The 19,151-nt window shown below is 35.3% G+C and overlaps 1 protein-coding gene across 12 annotated transcripts in view; it reads right to left on the reverse strand.

Annotated features, from left to right (window-relative positions):
- Nucleotides 1–19,151, reverse strand: part of sky (GTPase-activating protein skywalker) — a 43,854-nt gene that overhangs the window by 12,450 nt on the left and 12,253 nt on the right. For 8 of the 12 annotated variants that reach the window (XM_017166996.3, XM_017166989.3, XM_017166998.3 and 5 more), the window contains one exon: nt 14,331–14,893. In XM_017166996.3, the coding sequence (XP_017022485.1) occupies nt 14,331–14,481 (151 nt within the window). In that variant the 5' untranslated portion in view covers nt 14,482–14,893. Of the gene's footprint in view, nt 1–1,238; nt 2,011–14,330; nt 14,894–19,151 lie in introns of those variants that run through there. The other 4 variants (XM_017166988.3, XM_041776149.2, XM_017166992.3 and 1 more) reach the window with 2 other exon arrangements.

Consider the following 19,151-nt stretch of genomic DNA (forward strand, 5'->3'; position numbering starts at 1 on the left):
TCAGCCAGCATCCCCATCGAAATCTCTTGGGTTTATTTGCATTTTTCCAACAACCAATATGGAAATACTGAGCTGCGTATATCTAACGTCATCGATATAAGTATGGCACATTCCACTTACAATCGATGCAGTAATTTTCCTATCAACGCAATCAATTGCGTTTGTTGTTACAGAAAATTCATCATAATTGGGGATAATTATGGCACAAGCCACCAAACTAAGTCCCTCAAATAAATAGCAACCAAAGAGACAAAGCAGCACTCGTTTTAATTGGTGATTTATTCGCGTATTTTAAATACGCTTAGGCACCATTAAAATTGTGCAATCCGATTAGGAGCACAAAACGTAATGCCATTAAATAAGCAATTATTTGTATAGAGAGAGATATCTGATTCGAGTTTATCTCAAAGCGGAACATTTTATCGCTCTAACACAAGATAATCAAAACACACAAACACACACGAAGATATCATTCATTGTTTTCCAAACTTCACTTGGGAATATTTAAAAAATAAAAATGCTTTTATTCCCGCAACTGATTGATTTTATAGTTTGCATAGCATAGTTTATGGCCCCTGCATTCATTTTGATTAGTGCTAAACATATTACGAAATGTATAAATTTATTTTCGTTAGGGCCTACAGTGAATTTCTGGTAAACAAGGAAGTCCAAGGCAAAGTTTTCAAAGAATTTTTTTTATGCAAGGTTGTAATTAGAGGAAAAAAACCATTTGGATGAACGGAAATTTATTCAAAATATAAATATAGGCCAGCATAAGCAAATTAGAATTATCTAGGTCTAGGCTAATTATATAGTTTTCTTGAGATAAGAAAGGTTATTGTTTTTTAAAACTTTATGGCAAAGGTTATGAGTTGTATTTAGAATCTAAAGAAGCTTTACGAATACAAAATTTATGTTAATTCTTCAGTTATATAAAAGAATTTTGGAATTCAAAAGTGCATAGGTAATTAATTAAGCCTATTTTCTTAACGAAATAAAATCCCTGTAATATAGGCACATTATAGATCACTCTTAACCTTTTTATTTGCTTAAATCACTTCAGTAACTTTTTAGCAAGTTAATAAAAAACAATTTCTGTAGCTTTTGCCCACTGGGTTTGGTTTGAACTATTACCATTAGTTTTTTTTTTATTTTTGTGTTATTTTTATCGGTTTTCGGGTTTGTGTGTATCTTTTACGAGGTGGACTTTGGCGTCGGATGGGCTGTGGTGTTATTACCTGGACTGAACTGGAAACACTGGCACTTGGTGGTGATGTCGTTCGAGCTGGCCGCAATGAAGAGCGGCAGCTCGAAGAACTTGTCACACTCGGGATCGACGTAGACACTGCTCCGTCGGCTGCTGAACTGCTCCAAGTCTTTAATGCCCAAGACTTTGCCAACCATTTTGGGGGTTCTCTCTCCTTTTTGTAATTTTCTGTGGGTGTCTTACAGGGTCTCGTTTGTTGTTTTTCCTCTGGTATTTATTTTTTTGTAGCAACTTTATTATTATTATTATTATTATCACCTTGTTTTAATTTTTGTTTGTTCACTCGCTTTTTTGGCACCGAGAACTTTTCGCGCTGTTTGTCAACAGCCGCAGCAACAACGACATCATTTATGTAGATTTCAGTCTCTCTCTTTATTTTTGTTGTTTCGTTTTTCGCCGTTCGCTTTCTTAATTTTTGTGTTTTTTATATACTGGTACACTGCTGCCTTTTATTGTTTTAATTTATTGCGATCTGCAATTCGCTGTCGCCCGAGCAGCGACGCCGACAGCACTTGAATTTAATTTGCAGCACATTTAAATTTTCTGTTCACATTTTTCGATGTATTTCAGCGATCGCCGACTCTCTGCGGGTGTTTCGAAATTAATTTCAATACTTCAGCGAGGGTTGAAAGGAATCATTAAGAGCATATCTCGGGATTTGCCCTAAGATCGTGCCCGAGAATCGGAGTGTACTGCGGATGCTTTCGGTGGACAGACACGGGGACAGGCCTACGTGCGGAGCGTTCGGATGCGTTCGGGGTTCTCAGATATTTTCCGGCGGACAGGCCGGTTTCATTCCGTGCCTTCTCAATGAAAGCTCCTAACCGTAAGTGAAAAAAAAAAACAAAAAAATAAATAAAGAGAGAGCGATCGAAACCTGGCGCGTGCAAGCTTTATTTCATAGAGCTTTTTCACGGGGTCTCTGCTCTTCTCTATTATATTTTGTGATTTATTTCTGTTTTCTTTATTTCCCTTTCTGTTTTCTTTTTATTTTTGTTTGTTTGTGCATTCTCCTATCGGCGCCACAGAGCAAACAGCTGTTTTCTGTTGGGGTAAAGGGGTAAGGAAAAGCGCCGAGCTAGCGGTTTACCCAAATGCAGTGTAAATACCTTTATAAATAGCCTTTGTGGGGAAAATTTCGTAAGCGATGGCGAAAATATGCTTGGAAAATCCCAGGCAAGAATTTCAGCTTGGTAAAAGAATTCTTTGGCAACGCTGCGTATACGTAACTTATTTAATTTATGAGCATTTTCCAGAGCAAATGTTGGAAATTTTTCTTGCCCTGCTCTACCGCAAAATAAAATTTATGGGGAAAACCTCAGTGTGTGTGGAATTTCTTTACATTTTGAACAGGTAAACGAGAGCGGAAAAATTGCGAAATTCACTTTGGGCAAGCAAATAAATACAATAAACATTTCCATCAGAATTTTGTACTAAAAGCGCTGTGAAATTTGTGTTATTAATACCTCATAGTTGTGGTATAAAATACGCAATATTTGTATTTTTTAAAATAAACACTCGACTTGTATGAATCAACAGAGCAAAGATATTCTAAGAAAAATCAACTAACAATAAGCTGTTAATTTTTGTACCCCTTTTCAAGTTCACCCCTTCAATTACGATCATTTACATAAATCCAACGACCCAGAGACCCGATTTCAGCTAGAAAATTGAAAATTTAACATAGTACATCAAACACCTCACGTGATGCTTCCTCCCCACACACATTTCAAAGCATTTCAACACACTTTTCGTGGGTTTGATCTTTTTTTAGCGACTTCTTCACAAATTGATTTTTCTCACATGTTTCGTCAGGCGAAATAAAATCAAGTCAAGCCAGGCCATTTGTTTATACCCGAAATATATTCCTATATAAATAAAAATAGGCAAAATAAACAACGCGTGGCCATTGGCCATTGGGAAAAACGCTTTTCGCGACGACACTCACACATGTCGAGTCAGCCAGCCAATGATTAATTAACCGAAATGTTCAAAATCTGAGGAAAACCCAAAAACAAAATAAGCCCAATGGCAATTATCTTTGACTTGGCTGTATCGGATTTTATAGAAATTGTTCTTGCTCGGTTTTATTTTGGGTGGGTATATTTATGGGGCAGAGATTGCCAAAACGAAATTCTGGCGACACTTAAGTGTTTCCCCATAACACCTAAAGGAACAGATATAAAGAGATGTCATAATATGAGCACAAATAAATTAAAAATTCTTTCCATTATTCATCCCTGCTTATACTTCTTCAAAAGTCTTTGGAAATCAAGGGCTCCATAAACCAGTCTACCAAAATACGCCATTGGCAGTTAATTGGTATTACTCAAGTGGCTATAAAGAAATTATAGATAAAGTTTGCAACCGATATCTTTACGATCAGTGCGTCGCTATTATAATAATAATATTTATACAGCGACACACACAGGACTTGTCAATTAACTATTTGACTAATTTCGAACAGTAATTGACGTAGTTTATTATAGAACTCGTGAGTTTTCACTTATACAATTAACACGAATTTCTGACACACAGCCCCCCAAACGTTTCTCATGAATTATTAATTCTTACGAATTGATCAAATTATTATTGGATCAATGGGGCAAAATGGGAGAGGGAAAGCTTCTTTCTAATCTTATGAGATATCAGCGAGAGCTACACCTATGAGCAGACTAAAATAATTGTGACATGATCTAATGTGCAATTTTTAGCTAGCGGAAACAATACAATTAGTCGGAATCAAGAAGAAATATCTAGCGAAGGGGTTAGAGCGAAAGGTTAGCGACAGCAACAGCAACAAATGCAAATTGTAAATTGCAAATGCAATTTATTACATTTTCCCCTCTGACGACATTGTCACCACTTTGCTTGCCAACACCGAGCAGCCCGATGGGATGCAGAAAAAACAATCGCCGGCTGCAGCTAAATTTAATTTGACAAGCTTTTCTTTTCCTGTTCATTTTGGCAAACTGCAGATTAATGTTGTTATTGCCACCGGATGCCCTCCTTGCGTCGGATTTGCTTCCAAATTGTCAGCATTTTTCAGCTTAATTGCATTGGGCAGAAAGGCGTCATTGGGCAAAATAAGGTTTGGGCCAGAAATGCAAAGTGGGAATCCACCTGAGACCAAGGTCTTCGGCATTGGCGGAAAAATGTCTACACAATTTGTTCAGCAGTGGAAGGCGACAACAGTGAATCAGTGAAAAATGCGAGACTGATAAAGCAAAGAGGTGTACATTGAATTTTAAGTAGAACTAATCCTTTTTTAAAACGTATCTAAAGTGAATCATAAACAGTGAATCATACAAGGAATTTAACTTTATATTTTTATGAGGTTTTGTTTTCAGATTTTTAAGGAATTAATTTACATCCAAATGGAAACATTACATGTTTTATATATATTAATACAAACAAGAAAGGAAGCTAACTTCGGCACGCCGAAGTTTGTATACCCTTGCAGATATTTTTTCATTAAATTTTACCTATACTTATTGTTTAGAGTTTGACAGTTACAGTTTTACATTCCCAGTTTTACATTTTCTCTACATCTACCGATCGGTTTATATGGCAGCTATATCATATAGTTGTCCGATTTTCATAAAATTTATACCAAAGTTCTGAACTAATAATATAAGCTTATATCTCAGAGTAGATAAAAATAGGTTGAAAAACAACGAAGTTATAATGTTTTTTCTATTAATTTCCCGATCGTTCCTATGGCAGCTATAAGATATAGTCATCCGATATTCATAAAATTTTTACCAAAATTCTGAAATAATATACAATGGCCATATCTAAAAAATGGTGCAAAAATGTTGAAAAACAGCCAAGTTATAATTTTTTTTCTAAAAATTTATCGAACATTTGTATGGCAGCTATATGATATAGTTGTCCGATCGGGCCCGTTCCGACATATATAGCAGTGAGAGTATATAGAAGACTATATGCAAAGTTTCATTCAGATAGCTTCAAAACTGAGGGACTAGTTTGCGTAGAAACGGACAGACGGACAGACGGACGGACAGACGGACAGACGGACATGGCTAGATCGACTCGGCTGTTGATGCTGATCAAGAATATATATACTTTATAGGGTCGGAAAGGTCTCCTTCACTGCGTTGCAAACTTCTGACTGAAATTATAATACCCTGCAAGGGTATAAAAATATATATCAAAAACATTAATATAACAACAAACAGTTCAAAATTTAATATAATATAAGAATTAGTAAGAATTAAGGATGATTACTACCAATAAATAAATATATATTCATACTTATATTCCTGGAAATTAAAATGCTAATTATATTGAGACTTGCAAATTGCATTTCAACCCTACAGTTAATACTTTGAATAAATTTTATTACTTAAGGTAACTCAAATTCATTTGCATAAATTGAGCTTGTGAATTCTGATTTATTCAAAATAAGATCGGCAAATAAGTGATTACTGATCAGAGCATTTGAGTATGATATATGACCAAATTAGACGCCTTCTTCTCAAGCAAATTATTCATATCAATTAAGTTGAAGAGATGGAAAGACACGAGTCAACGAGGCGCTGCTGCATTGGCTCGGCCAGATTCAGATTGTTCAGATTGTTTAGCACGCGCTATAAATATCTCTCTACGATCCATCGATCGATCGGTCGTGAGCTTGATATTTGTCAATTAGCATCGCGTTCTGCCGCCTCTGTCATATATTTCTGGACCGAATTTCGAGGGACGAGGCACATGACGGGCGACCTTTGGGCGCGAACTCCGCGCCTCGCTTCCTCGGGGGAGGGATTCGCAAATGGGTATTAATTGGCATTCGCCGGGGATCGTATAATGCCCGGCCTAAGTGGGCGGGTTCTCGAAATCGGATTCGCTGTGATTCGATCCGAACCACGAGCCCGGACCGTGTCCGTCCATATGGGAAATTAATTAAGTTATTGCCGTGTTAACTGCAAACCGATGATAGTAGCTGCTATTTGCACCTCTTTGAGCATGGCACAGAACGCATTTTGTTTTCATTTCATTATTTCACCCCAGAATGTGGGGATGAACCAGGGACTGGTTTTTGGCATTTACTCTCTCGCTTATTGCACTTTTTGTGTATCGATTTCGAAATGAATTATTTATTCAATTGAGTGGGGTCGGTTTTTATATGCTTTTATTTCTTTTTTTTTTGTACGCTGTGCCGTGTGTTTTATTAAATACAGCACGTTTCTTTTATTATGGGCATAATTTTGCATTTAATTAATATGGCGAGGAAAAAAACCTTCACAATTCATTCAGTTTTGATTGTTGCGACGGCAACTGTTTGCTCTAGAAAAATCAGTGTAAACAAAACGTATTTTTATATGAATTATTCCTAGTTCAATATATTTTCTTCTCCTCATCGGTTTCTGTTACTACAAGGTATTTTTAATGATTTTTCTTTTCGCCTACATGGCGTATACGCAACGCACAGTCATTAGCTACATAGCATTGACTGACTGATCGAGTGACTGACCATTGAACGCAACGCACGAGACTATGTAAACACAAACACATGAAAGCAAAGTTTATATATTATAATCGTTTCTTGTTGTTGTATTTTCTCAACTACAACATGGTTATATTTTTGTTGTTTATTTTTAAGTTTGGCAGCTAGGCGTGATAACTAACGAGCCGTGATTTAAAAGTCGATTTGCTTTTAATGTGCAGTTTGAATGCAATTTTTTTGGAGGCTGCCACACCAACACAGAAACCAAATTTGTGATATTTTCCAGATCAATTGAATCAATTTTTAAAAATTGTCAAACATATTAAATCACTTAAATAGTTATTATTGATCTTGGTTAAAAACAATCTTAATTTTTTGCTGTGCCAATTATATATGTATAGGTTTATATACACGCACTTTACAAACATTTAAAGTAATTACGTTGACACGCGACTTGTTTCGAAAAGTATATTCCAATTGATCGCCGCTCGTTTGTTTTCTCGATTTTCTTTTTGGCTTCGGGCTTGTGTATGTTTTTCGCCTTTTCCTCTTTATTTTGTTTCGTGATTTGACAGTTGACAACTTTTGGGCATATATACTAAAACTGGGACGGATCGGGCGAGAGACAGAGACAGACGACAACCACCGGGCCCGAGGGTTGGAAATATACTGAGATTAAAGTTGAGAAGTCGCCAGCGATCGAAGCAATTTACCTCTCTCTGACTCTCGCTATCTCTCTTAGAGAAAATGAGAAAATGAGAAAATGGAGAGAGCGAGAAACCGGGAAAAGACAGGTGAACAGGCTGCAATTGGGGACACAACAATTTTCTATAAAAGCTCTTTGTCTCATCGAAAATTAAACAAAACGCTGTCTAATTAAAAGCTCTTCGCATAATATCGAATAAAGGTTTGCTTTTTTGTATTGTCATTTCAGCTCTCAGAAGTTCGTTCAACTTCAGGAAATTTTTTAGGGGGCGCGTCTCCAACAAAAATTTAAATATAAATATTGAAGAAGAAAATATGTAATGGCATTTTGCACTACAACTGACGGAAATGTTGGAAAATATTTTTGAAAATTATTACCGAAGCGTGTTTGAAACTCATCAGCTATTCATTCAGCCATTAATTGCATATTTAAATGAAAAGGTTTATAACAACATCCGATTTGCAGTGAAATCATCCATCTGGCGCAAATTTAATCGATATTGAAATTAGCCATCAAGTGTTTAGTGCAGGGCAACTTTGTTATTTCCATATTCGTTGTCGTCGTCATGTGATCACGGTTTTGTGGTTATTGAATCGCCGATCAGCTGAACAACCGATCATCAACGTGTGAATCAAAAGTGTCGCATTTGAAGACGACAAGTCAGTTGGAAGGGAAGACAATTGACCATGACACCAGCGATTGCAAGGGTAAATGTATTAGACTGGTCTGAGGAAATCATATGCGAAATATATACGTTTTGCGCAATTAATGTCACAAATTTATATTAGTCTTGCGTAAGATCGAAAAACTATCTTAAGTGCAATACATTTGTAAGGTAATTCTCATTACTCGATTTTTAAAAGGCATATTATTATTTATTAGTTTATTAACTTGTTAATTATAATTTCTTACTTGTAAGAAACAATTTTAGTTTATTTGCATAGTTAAAATGTCCTATTATCACAGCAAGACCTTAGAATTATTAAACTTGTTTTCTATAAAATTACTTTAATATATTTTCTTATTGGTTGAAAGACCATTTAAATGTTAGCTTGGGAGTAACTTTCGCTATTAATATAAGAAACTAAATAGCAAAAACAATAGTTGTTATATTTTAAACTGATAAAACATCAAAAGCGCCATCACTGTGTCACAGTCATGGCCGTCCATAAGCACAGCCATTGCAAAGCCAACAGTAGTGGCCATTTTATCGAAATTTTTAGAGCATACTTTCAGGCAGCTAAAGGGTGTAGATAACATAAGTATTCCGGGGAGGGAATGTAAATTATGACAGATTATTATTATAACATTCTGATTATACTTTAAATATAATTTAATTTTTGGAAATCGTAATAATGTATTATATACAAAAGTACAAACAATTTATTGTGTTATTGTTGGCTGTTATATATATTTATATTATAGTTGAATAAATGTTGTGAAAGCTAAAATACTGCTGGCAATATTTTAAGCACGTTACCTTTTAACTATAAACACGTTTATTATCTTCTTTGCTGTAGTAATTTTAAAAACTGACTTATTTGTTTCAAAAAAAAAAAACTTAAATGCACAAATAAATGTACAACACCTCAGCGTTATTTACACTCCCAGAAAATATTTAAAAAAAAAAAGCAGGAAAGGAGAATAAATATAAAGTTTTATGGTCAAAAGGCAACAGCAAAACCATGTAAAAATAAAAAAACGAGAAGAGAAAAAATAATAATGGCTGGGTGATGCCCCAACAATTCGCTGTGTTATCAGAAACAGTGAGAAATGCAAACATTGTTATCGCCGGCAGAGAAAACCAAGAGAGAGAGATACTTAAAACCAAAATGAGAGAGGGAGCTTTATCGGCCGGCAAAATATCTCGTTAGCTTTTGTGTAACTTTATTTTAAGAATGTTCTCTCTTTTTGTTTATTTTAGCGGTATGCTCTTCGAGAAGGTATGATAGGTTTCGTAATGCGGTAAGTAACATTATATGGTAAAAGTTTCTCTAGGAAAATTAGCCTTAATGCTAATAAACCTATTCAGAAATTTAAAAAGGAAAATCTAAAAAAACTTGTTAAGATCGAAATATATAAGTAGCAAGAGTATATCAAAATCTGTATAGTCAAGCACCTGTTTTTCTTTATTTTTTGTGTTTGCTATTTTTAAAATTTATCAGCGTAGGCATTTGAAAATCAAAGAGCATGTAAACAAAACAGCTAAAGAAAAAGCTTCTTCTAATGCTCAGTGACCTCAAACACAGACGCACCTAGAAAGATATGTGTATGTACATAAAACTATACATATGTATATCTGCGTACATTACACGATATATAAATATGTCTAATTGCAGGCGCCGCTGTTGACAGAAAGGCCAAAAGAGCAAGCCAGCCGCCAACACAAAAGGGAGAAGGTTAAAGGAAATTCAATTACAAATTAAATCAAGTTAAACATTTCCTTTCAACTCAATTTATCGATTGATGGTTACTTAATGACTCAAGTCATTCATAAATTTGCTGGATTTTTTATTAGTAAACATTAGTTCAGTAGCCTTAGTCAACTCAAACAGAAGTCAGATTCTTTGTTATTTTTAATGCAGTTACACGCTATATATTTTGACATAAACTTTCATACATGAAATTAAGATTAGCATTTTTCCTGTGATTTACGGATTGGTATTTTTTCATAATTATATTCCATGCTCGCTAAAAGACCTTCCCCGCTCCTAATTGGAATCGAGAACTGGAGAGACCACCGCCTGAGAGAGATATTCACGATCACTCGTCACGCAAAGTATCGTGATAGAGATATAATACTGGCGGACAAACAAACAGTGCCATTAATAAATAAATCCTCCGCCCTTTCACTTGGCTCCTCCTCGTCCATCATCCGAATCCCCGAGATATTCAACAGGCCAAAGCTGTTGATTGTTTTATGCCTCCAAAGATCAAAAGACTAACGACAAGTGGGCGTGTGATGTGGTTTTTAGATTTGATCTACTGAACTTATATGATAAAGTGAAAAGTAAAGGGATCATGGAACATGAAATACCTCTCATAATTACTAGGCTTAGTAAATAATACAATTTAAGGCAGACAACTTAAAAAATAAATAATCAAATGTTATCCCACATAGTGTCAAATATTTCTGACCTAATTTTTCACACCCCAATAAAAGTATAAAAGCGAAAAAATGACAAACTTGATCTCACAGAATGCTTTAAAAAGAATACTTCTGTTAATCTAATTAAGCACGAATAAACTTTTATTTAAAAACCTTGCTCAAGTGGCTGTCCCAAAAGTTGAACTCCCAGAAAACTTTTAGGGGGTTTTTTCTTATAAAATATATTTATAAATTTTACTTTCATTCTGGGACAGCGGTCAAAGCGGTCAAAAGAAATGAAAATACAAGAAATAAATAAATACAAAATAAGAATTCCAATGAATTATATATCAAAAATGTATATTCACAAAGAACACAACAGAAAAAATCCCATAAAATTTACTGACTATAAAATATGCGAATGAGTGACTTATATAAGAGATTTGCAAATTGCAATCCCATCAAATAACCGAGAGAATCCTCTTGAAAACAAATTAAATAGAAATTAACTAAAAATAAAGGCAGAACCAAAACAGAAACCCAAAGCACGATACCAAACATAAATAAACCGAAAATAAAACAAAGCGAATTCGCAAAAACCAGTTTAAGTCAGTTACAGAATTTTAGAGATTCATTTGGGGCACACTTTTCGCACATTTTCCCGAGGCACGTGAGAAAAGCCAAAAGAAATTGAGGGGTCGTGTGCCACACAAAACTGAGGCATCCATTATTGGGCGTATCGGTAAAAAATCATATATATTTATAGCAACGATCGCCTGATCAGCGGAAAATTTTCTATTTGAAATAAATAAAATTCTTTGGTTTTTTTTTTTTTTTTTTTGTTTTAGGTTGGAAAACAATTTTTCTTTTTCAATCGTACAAGTGGATCATAAAAAATTCTTCTTGAATGAAAATTTATTCCCCCTCTTTATTTTTCGTGAATGTATTTCTTGTTATTTTTTGCCAATACATAATTTGGCATTAAATAGCAAAACAAAATTTGGGTTCGCTGCACGTCAACGGCAGAAATAACAAAAAAAAAAAGAAAATGAGAGAAAAAATGGGAAAATATTCTGTTTCCATTTGCTTGCGTAAGCAAAAATGTTGTTATTGCTAACAACAAATAAATTTTCGATTTTAAGCCATAAAGATTCGAATTTTTGCTTGCTATTTTAATATTTCGGGTATACTATCTGTTTTTAGGATGGCACGTGGCCAGTTCTATGACACAGAAAATTCCCCAAAAATATATATCATATAAAAAATTATTATTATTAGGGTTTATTAATATTGTTAGGTTCATTAAAATCTGAGACTTGCTTTGGTTAAAACAATTCAAATCAGTTTGGCCTCTGACAAATAATATTTACTGATAAAAATTGGTTTATTTTAGCCACTTTCTATACTAAAATTATGTGCTTCACAGATAAAGCTATAACATAAATTCCATAAAAATATCTAAGCATCCTTCTCCTCATAAATTTTGTCGTTCTCGTTCGCTGATATAGCATCTAAAATTTAATCACATGATCAGCAGCTGATTCAAATCAAATAACTTTTATCAACACGCAAAATATTACACACGAAAAAAAATCATGGCGAAACATAAGCAGTTGAAGAAACAGCCACAGGCACGAGAGTGATGAAAAAATTGCATTTATTTTTAAACAAATTAATTGGCCGCTAGCCAAGTGCCATAAAAACGTGAATGTTTTTATTTGTTTGCGTTTCCCACAACAGCAGCGCAGGCCAGAAGAATTCTATACTCTGAATTCATTATGTTAAACGAATATTCAGCACTTATAAATGGAATATAGTAAAATATTCAAACTGTATATTATTTTTATTTTTCAATTTCAGTCAATTTTACGTATTTTTTCCGGAGGGGAAAAACCAACAAGGTGGTGGCGATGACTCCTATATATAGACATGGGTTTTATCCAAATGCATTTAATGGATTTTCCCGCACAAGACTCATTATTTTGTAAATCAAAATCAAGGCCAATGTCGTTGGTGGGGGTGATGATGCACTAATGTTTCGATTGAATCGCATCGCCCGATTGCCTTTGGAATCGAAATAACATTTAGTGGCTTTTGGTTTTTGCCATTCTGACAGACAGCGAGAGCTGCTAGTAAAGTTGGAAATCAAAGTAAAATTTTACAAAATTATCGCACACAACAAATTCGATATAGAAATATTTCTGCCCTCCCTCTGGCGGCTCAAATCAATTATATAATGCTGTAAAATGCAATTGCTTTTGATGCCACATTGAAATAAATCGAAATTGCCATTTGGCCATTTGCAACAACCAATTTGTTCTAATCATAAGACGCAATTAAAAATTGGCAAACGTTTTTTGCCAACAATCTGGATTAGATTTTATATACAATTTTCATTTTTTGTATTCCTTTACCAAGGCGCAATTTGAGTTCCACGAAAGAAAAACAAGTAAGGGGAAAAATTCGTTGTAAAACTCGTATGTAAATTGCAATTTTCACTTTTAATGGAAATAAACAAATTTACAAAGAGTTCCATTTTCGAATGAAAACGAAATAATACAAACAAAACTTGAAGAGAAGGGCAGGAAAAGTGGCACACTCGATAAAACGACATATTACAGCATTTAGTGGGAGTTTATAAGTAAATATATATATTTTTTTAGCAATTCAAACCTTCTGCATAAAGAAAATCAATACCAGCTTTTTATTAACCTTTTTTCCGTTGCATTTGTGTGTACGAATCGAATTTAAATAAGAAAATTGCTGCTGTGGCAATGTTTACACATAGCCATTGCATTAATTTGACAGACAGTTGCCGTCGGGTTTTTCTTAAATAAATACAAATATATTTTTATTTTATTTCATTTCACGGTTGCGTGCAGTAATAGCCCAACAAAAATGTATATGCAGCAGCCAGCAGTCACTGAAAAATATCCAGTGAGAAATATACTAGAATCGTGTTTTGCACGGACGGGGGTCAGAATGGCAAGGCGTAACGCCATGATTATTTTCTAAATACCTATAATTAATTTATTTTAGTGTTTACTTTTGGTTCTCACTCGACCGATCTCGGCCTGTTTATTGATTAAGGTATTTTGTACGAAACGAAATATAAAAAGCAAACAAATACTGCATAAATTAAAATTTCCCACTCAATGAATGAAGCATATGCTACGGAATGGCCTGGGTAAATCATCTGATCTTTTATGTGAAAACTCATTAAAGTCAGCGCAGAGATTTTACTTTAATTTTTCAATCCTACTATCCTACTTACTTCTGCTGATCATTTCATTTTAATCACTTGTTCGCCGGTATTTGCTTTGTACCGTATATTTATGAGAATCTGCTCTTGTTTAAATTTATTTTGTTTATTTGCATCCTTTGTGATTTATATATTTCACAGAAAAATGGTAAACAGAATAAAAGAAATACTAAGAATGAAAAATGCTGTCATATAGTCTTTAAAAATTATGTAGATAATTGTCCCAAGTAGAAATTCAACTACCAATAATATTAAAGATCCATTTGCTGAGAAATGAATATAGATTTATATGGATTAAATCAGCGGACTTGACCTAGAATCAACAGCCAGTTTATTTAACAAATAAAAAGCTTAAAATCAATCAATAAAATTAAACAGACATTTAACTAATCATTTCTTATAAAATGCGATTGGTTCTGCTGACTAACTTTACTTGACAAAAAGTTTACAAAACTTTTAAAGTAAAAATGAAACTCTTTTAATATTTAAGGTAATTTTACCTTTCATAAATCTACTTTAAATAATAGATGTACTCACCAGTGGGCTTTGGTAGATTGTAAAAGTCAAGGGTTTTGATTCCCGAAGTCTCAACGTGAGGAGCAAACCCCTCATACAGGTCGCTCTCCTCCACGATACCGCTCAGCTTGTCAGCCTGCGAGGAGGCATCTCCTCCGCGGTGGTATGGCATCTTCTTAGCCAGTTTTGCGGTCACTCTTGGGGTCCTTTCGGCTGTCAAGTTTTGATCTGGGTCTTGGGTCTGCGTTTCCACTTGAGCACTCACTTCACGCCGGGCAGCTGTTGTATGGTGCGTTTCCTTCGATGTTTCCGTTTGACTAGATGGCTTTTATTTTGCAGAGCGTTGCCTTCCGTTTCCGTTGCGTGGGAATCAATTTGCGAGCCTTGTTTAAATGGCGTTTTGTTAGATATCTTGTTGTTTAGATTTAGTGTGACGTCGTGACTGGTGGCCAACTTATGGAGACAGAAACACTCCAATACGATGATGCCGCGCGGAATTCATTATAGTAAACGATTTAGCACGAACACTGCAAGGGCATAGCTGTGTGATAATCAAATCGAAGAATATGGCGGCTTTTCAAAGTCTGCAATGAGATAAAGAAAGGGGAAATTTGTTTATTATTCTCGTATTGTTTCAAACAGCACAAACAAACAACTCGGGCGGGTGGGTAGTCAATCAACATCAATCGGCAAGATAGCAGCGATGGCATATGGAAAGCAATCCTTTGAATCGGATTCCATGTCAGTTCAATGACATGACCCATTCAAAAATATAGATAATGCCAAAGGCGCCGTTCCCCCATAAAATACTTGGTTCGTTCATTAATTCGGGTCCAGCTATAAAAAGCGAACTGGCCAGATTTAAATATATATTTGTATGTATATAAAATCGCACGCATATATAAGATCTGACTTTTGCCAACGTTTTTTGAGGGTATTTGTGATTACCAACAGCAGCAGCCGGTTTGATTTCTAATTAAACCAAACAGAAATCGAAAAAAATAATAAACCGGCGCAAATATTTCGCTCGGCTATAAACAATCGCACTTATAATATACAAAGAGTTGCTAAACAATTTATTTAAAAGTTCATAAAAGTATCCTGGGTATTTGGCAGAACTTCGTTGAAATAAATCAAATAGAAACAACAAAAAAGAGCAGAAATATAAATTAAATTAAAAGTACCATTTAAAGCGAAGAAAACGGACAGTTAAATGGAATGGGGAAATTAGCAAGAAAAATTTTCTCAACTCCCTAGACCTTTTACAACCTAAGATGGCAGGCACTCCCATTGTTAATAATCACCTTAAGCCAACCAACTCATTTAGCCTAATCAAGCGTTGCCACACGCGGCGTATACTTAACATTCAACTGCTTTATTCTCTCCTTTCCGACAACCTAAAAGTCTAGCTATTTATCTTAAGTGGTTTTTCTCTCCCTTACTTTACCCCAAAAATTACTCACATATTTCGTTCTGTTTTTCTCACAATTCGCATGCCAAATGGGGCTTCAAAGTTGGCGGAAAATGAGAGACAACTAAATAAAAAAAAACTAAATTGAATTGCAAATTTTCCAACAATATTCCGGGCACGCATCGAAACCCAAACAAAAGCAGAAACAACCGGCAGACACTTCTATTATTTTTACTTGTGTTTTTATTTCTCATTTTCCTTTTGACACTCTTAATGATTTCGCCTGTCAACTGCAGCCAGAACCACATTTCAGGGGGCTTTACGGGGGCCTACGAGGGTCGGACGTCGCTTATAATAGAGAGAGAGACACGGACGGGACCGACGGACAGGTCTGATAGATCGCTGCGTTTGCTTGATTGGCTGTCCGATAGAAGGTGTCGGACTTTTTACCTGGCCACAGAGCCAAGGAAGCAGAGAGAGGAGGAAAACAGGTGCCGTCAATCGGATTTGTGGCCCAGACAAGTTGTATCTATGGCAGTTTCAAAGCAAACTGTGTTTGGCCAACAGCAGATAAGAAAAGTTTTGACTGAAGTGTCTTATAATTAATATGGAATGTGTGGCTATTATCTGCAAACATAAAGCGGGGAAAACGCTACAATATAGCTACAATGTAGGATCAAAAAGAACCGCAAACAACTTTTGTATCAAATGAGATGAATTTGATTAAAAAACAATGATTTATATTTGAAATTGAATAAAGTAATATGGTCTAACAACCAAAAATATAAGTTTCGGAATACTCGACAAGAAATCCCTTTTCACCTACTCGAATCGCAAAGTTGGCCTCTCAGCAAATAGCTCCGCCCTTTCCCCACAGAACAAATACCGGGGCACTTAAGCCACGTTAATTGGCCAAACAGTTGTATTTCAGATGTACTTCACTCCAGTCAACTCAACTCAACTCGGCTCAAGTTATGGCGATTCACTGCGTTTCGTTGCAATATTGGTAATGTGCAATTTTCATATGTATGTCAATATTATGCTACGTCTAGTTTTTTTCAAGGTGCCTCGGGTTACGTCGTCAGCAGGCAGCGGCTTTATACAAATAGAGGCGACAGGCAGGTATCGTTTGGACTTGTATATAAAGTTATTAACAATCGTTTACACTGCAGTCGAGCTGCTCGTTTGCTTGTTTGTTTGCCGTTTGCTGCCTCCGGACTTGAGAACGTTATCTAAATGTTATAATGCACCCAATTTGCGCTAATGAAATCAAACAGAACGCCACTCAATTGAATTCAATTGGACAGTTTACAATGGCTAACTCAACTAAACTCAGCTTAGCCCCGAGAAAACATAATGTTTTGGCACAGCACCGAATCGATTAACGTTACCCGGGACCAACACAACTAATTAAAACGTTTATGCTAATGAGCCAACACGATGTCATGTCGGTGTCGCGAGATGTCAACCCAAAAGAAGCTGGAAAAATTGGAGGAAAAATCGTACGAAATTACTGACAGGCCGGAGGTCGAAATGAACCAAAAATGTACCTGGTTTTCACAGCTTTAGTGGGTAGTAGAAGTAAAACAAACAAAAAATGTTTAAATATATAGAAGATAATCTTTTAATAGTAAAGTTTTTAACAATATTCTTTAATTTTTTATCATAATACAAAATACTCCATAATAAAATCAGTTTTCTATTTATTTTGTATACCATTCCTCGTTCAATTACCAAATTTCACAAATTAAACACGACTTTAGCCTTTGGCAATTGTCAGCCAAAATAAGCGAAACCAAAACAACTCAATTAAAGTCCGAAAATAGCCGAGAAAAATACTCGAAATTAGCTGGGAATTCACTTAAATCGGGTATTTAGCTTTTTCGTTACTAATCACTGGCCACCATCATGGGTTAACAGACCCCGAGGCCCATGTAATGCCGAAACTATTACGTGGATTTGTGGGTGGTGGTTATTTGGTGACGCAAGTGCAACCATTGTGGGGGTCAAGTCGGGACTTAATTCGATCCAATTCAATCCGACTCTCGACACGTTTATTCTCGGTGCAATTTGCGTCAGTTAGCGAAGAGGGGAAACTTTTGAGGTTTCCAAGTAATTTTCCACCACGCCAAAGTTCACCGAAGTTATTAGCTTCTAGCTAGCTGTGTAAATATTTCATTTCGTGTTTTCTGTTCGTTTTGACAAAGGGGGAAGCAAAAGTTAATCCCTGCTTGATAAGCGAGCGCGGGACCTTGTTAGATTGCAAGAAATAAAGTGGGTAACAATAGGAACTCCTTGAAAGAGCGGAAAAGATAATGAAAATAATGAAGTCAAACACCCATAAGTAGAATTAAGTCCCTTTTCACACTTCAAATACCTAATTAGAAGATTATATTTTATACGAGAGCAATATACAGAGTATATGACATAATACCAAATATATTCAATATTTAATAGATTATAAGATATAACTAATGAATTTTAAGTATTTTTAATATTTTTTTGTACTTTTTTAGCCAATTAGTGCTAGCGGTTAGCGTTTCTCTTATGCTCTCCAAGGCAAACCTTAATTATATTCCCCTGCCTATGTAGAAATAGTTATCAAAGTTCCATTTATTCTGAAATTAATTAGCGTCTAAATAAATGACAGCTTTGAAATAACTAGGTCGACTGTTTGGGGGCCCAAATATAGCGCCAGTGAAGGCAACCGACAAGAGACCTCCCACTTGAGAGGAATTTGCATACGATATGAGGGGGCAGACCGACTTTTAAGCCATACCTGAGGAACCCTTCGAAGCCATGCGAAAACGCTTTCTAACTAGGCCAAGCAGCTGTCAGCATTCCACATGAAAAATCCTCGAAAATGCCTTGAAAGTGCATTGACTTAGGCCAGATCCTTCTTCTCGCCTCGCGCCACCCCTAAACACCCCTAAGTCCTTTCAAAACCCATTTCCTCCCAATGAAAACTGTGTCAATTTCAGCTGAAAAGCTGGCTAGTTCGGACTAGACGAAGTCAGGATTCTCTTGCTTTTAATAATAAATGTATTATTATTTTTTTTTATTATATACTTAAGCGAAGGAAATCTTTAATTTTACTTTTCTTAAGTACATATAAATAAAAAATATATATTTTTTAATATATACAATACATCAATTGAGTGAAATACCCTTAATACAGGAATATATAAAGGAATAAAGGGAAATAGAGTTCAAAAGGGAAGTGAAATTATGCCATCGCTCGGTTCGGTAAGTCCTTAAAGTACAGAAAATGTAGGACAACACAAAGCTCATTGTGGGGGTGTGTGTACATATACATTTATATGTATTAGTGTATTTACTTAGCTTTTTTTGTGTGGGTGTGACAGGACACTTTGCGTCAGCAGCAGCAACAGCAGCAGACCGAAAAATAACAACAAGGATAGAATTGCGTA

Source organism: Drosophila kikkawai, chromosome 2L (genome assembly GCF_030179895.1).
Source record: "Drosophila kikkawai strain 14028-0561.14 chromosome 2L, DkikHiC1v2, whole genome shotgun sequence".
In the NCBI taxonomy this organism is placed as follows: domain Eukaryota; kingdom Metazoa; phylum Arthropoda; class Insecta; order Diptera; family Drosophilidae; genus Drosophila; species Drosophila kikkawai.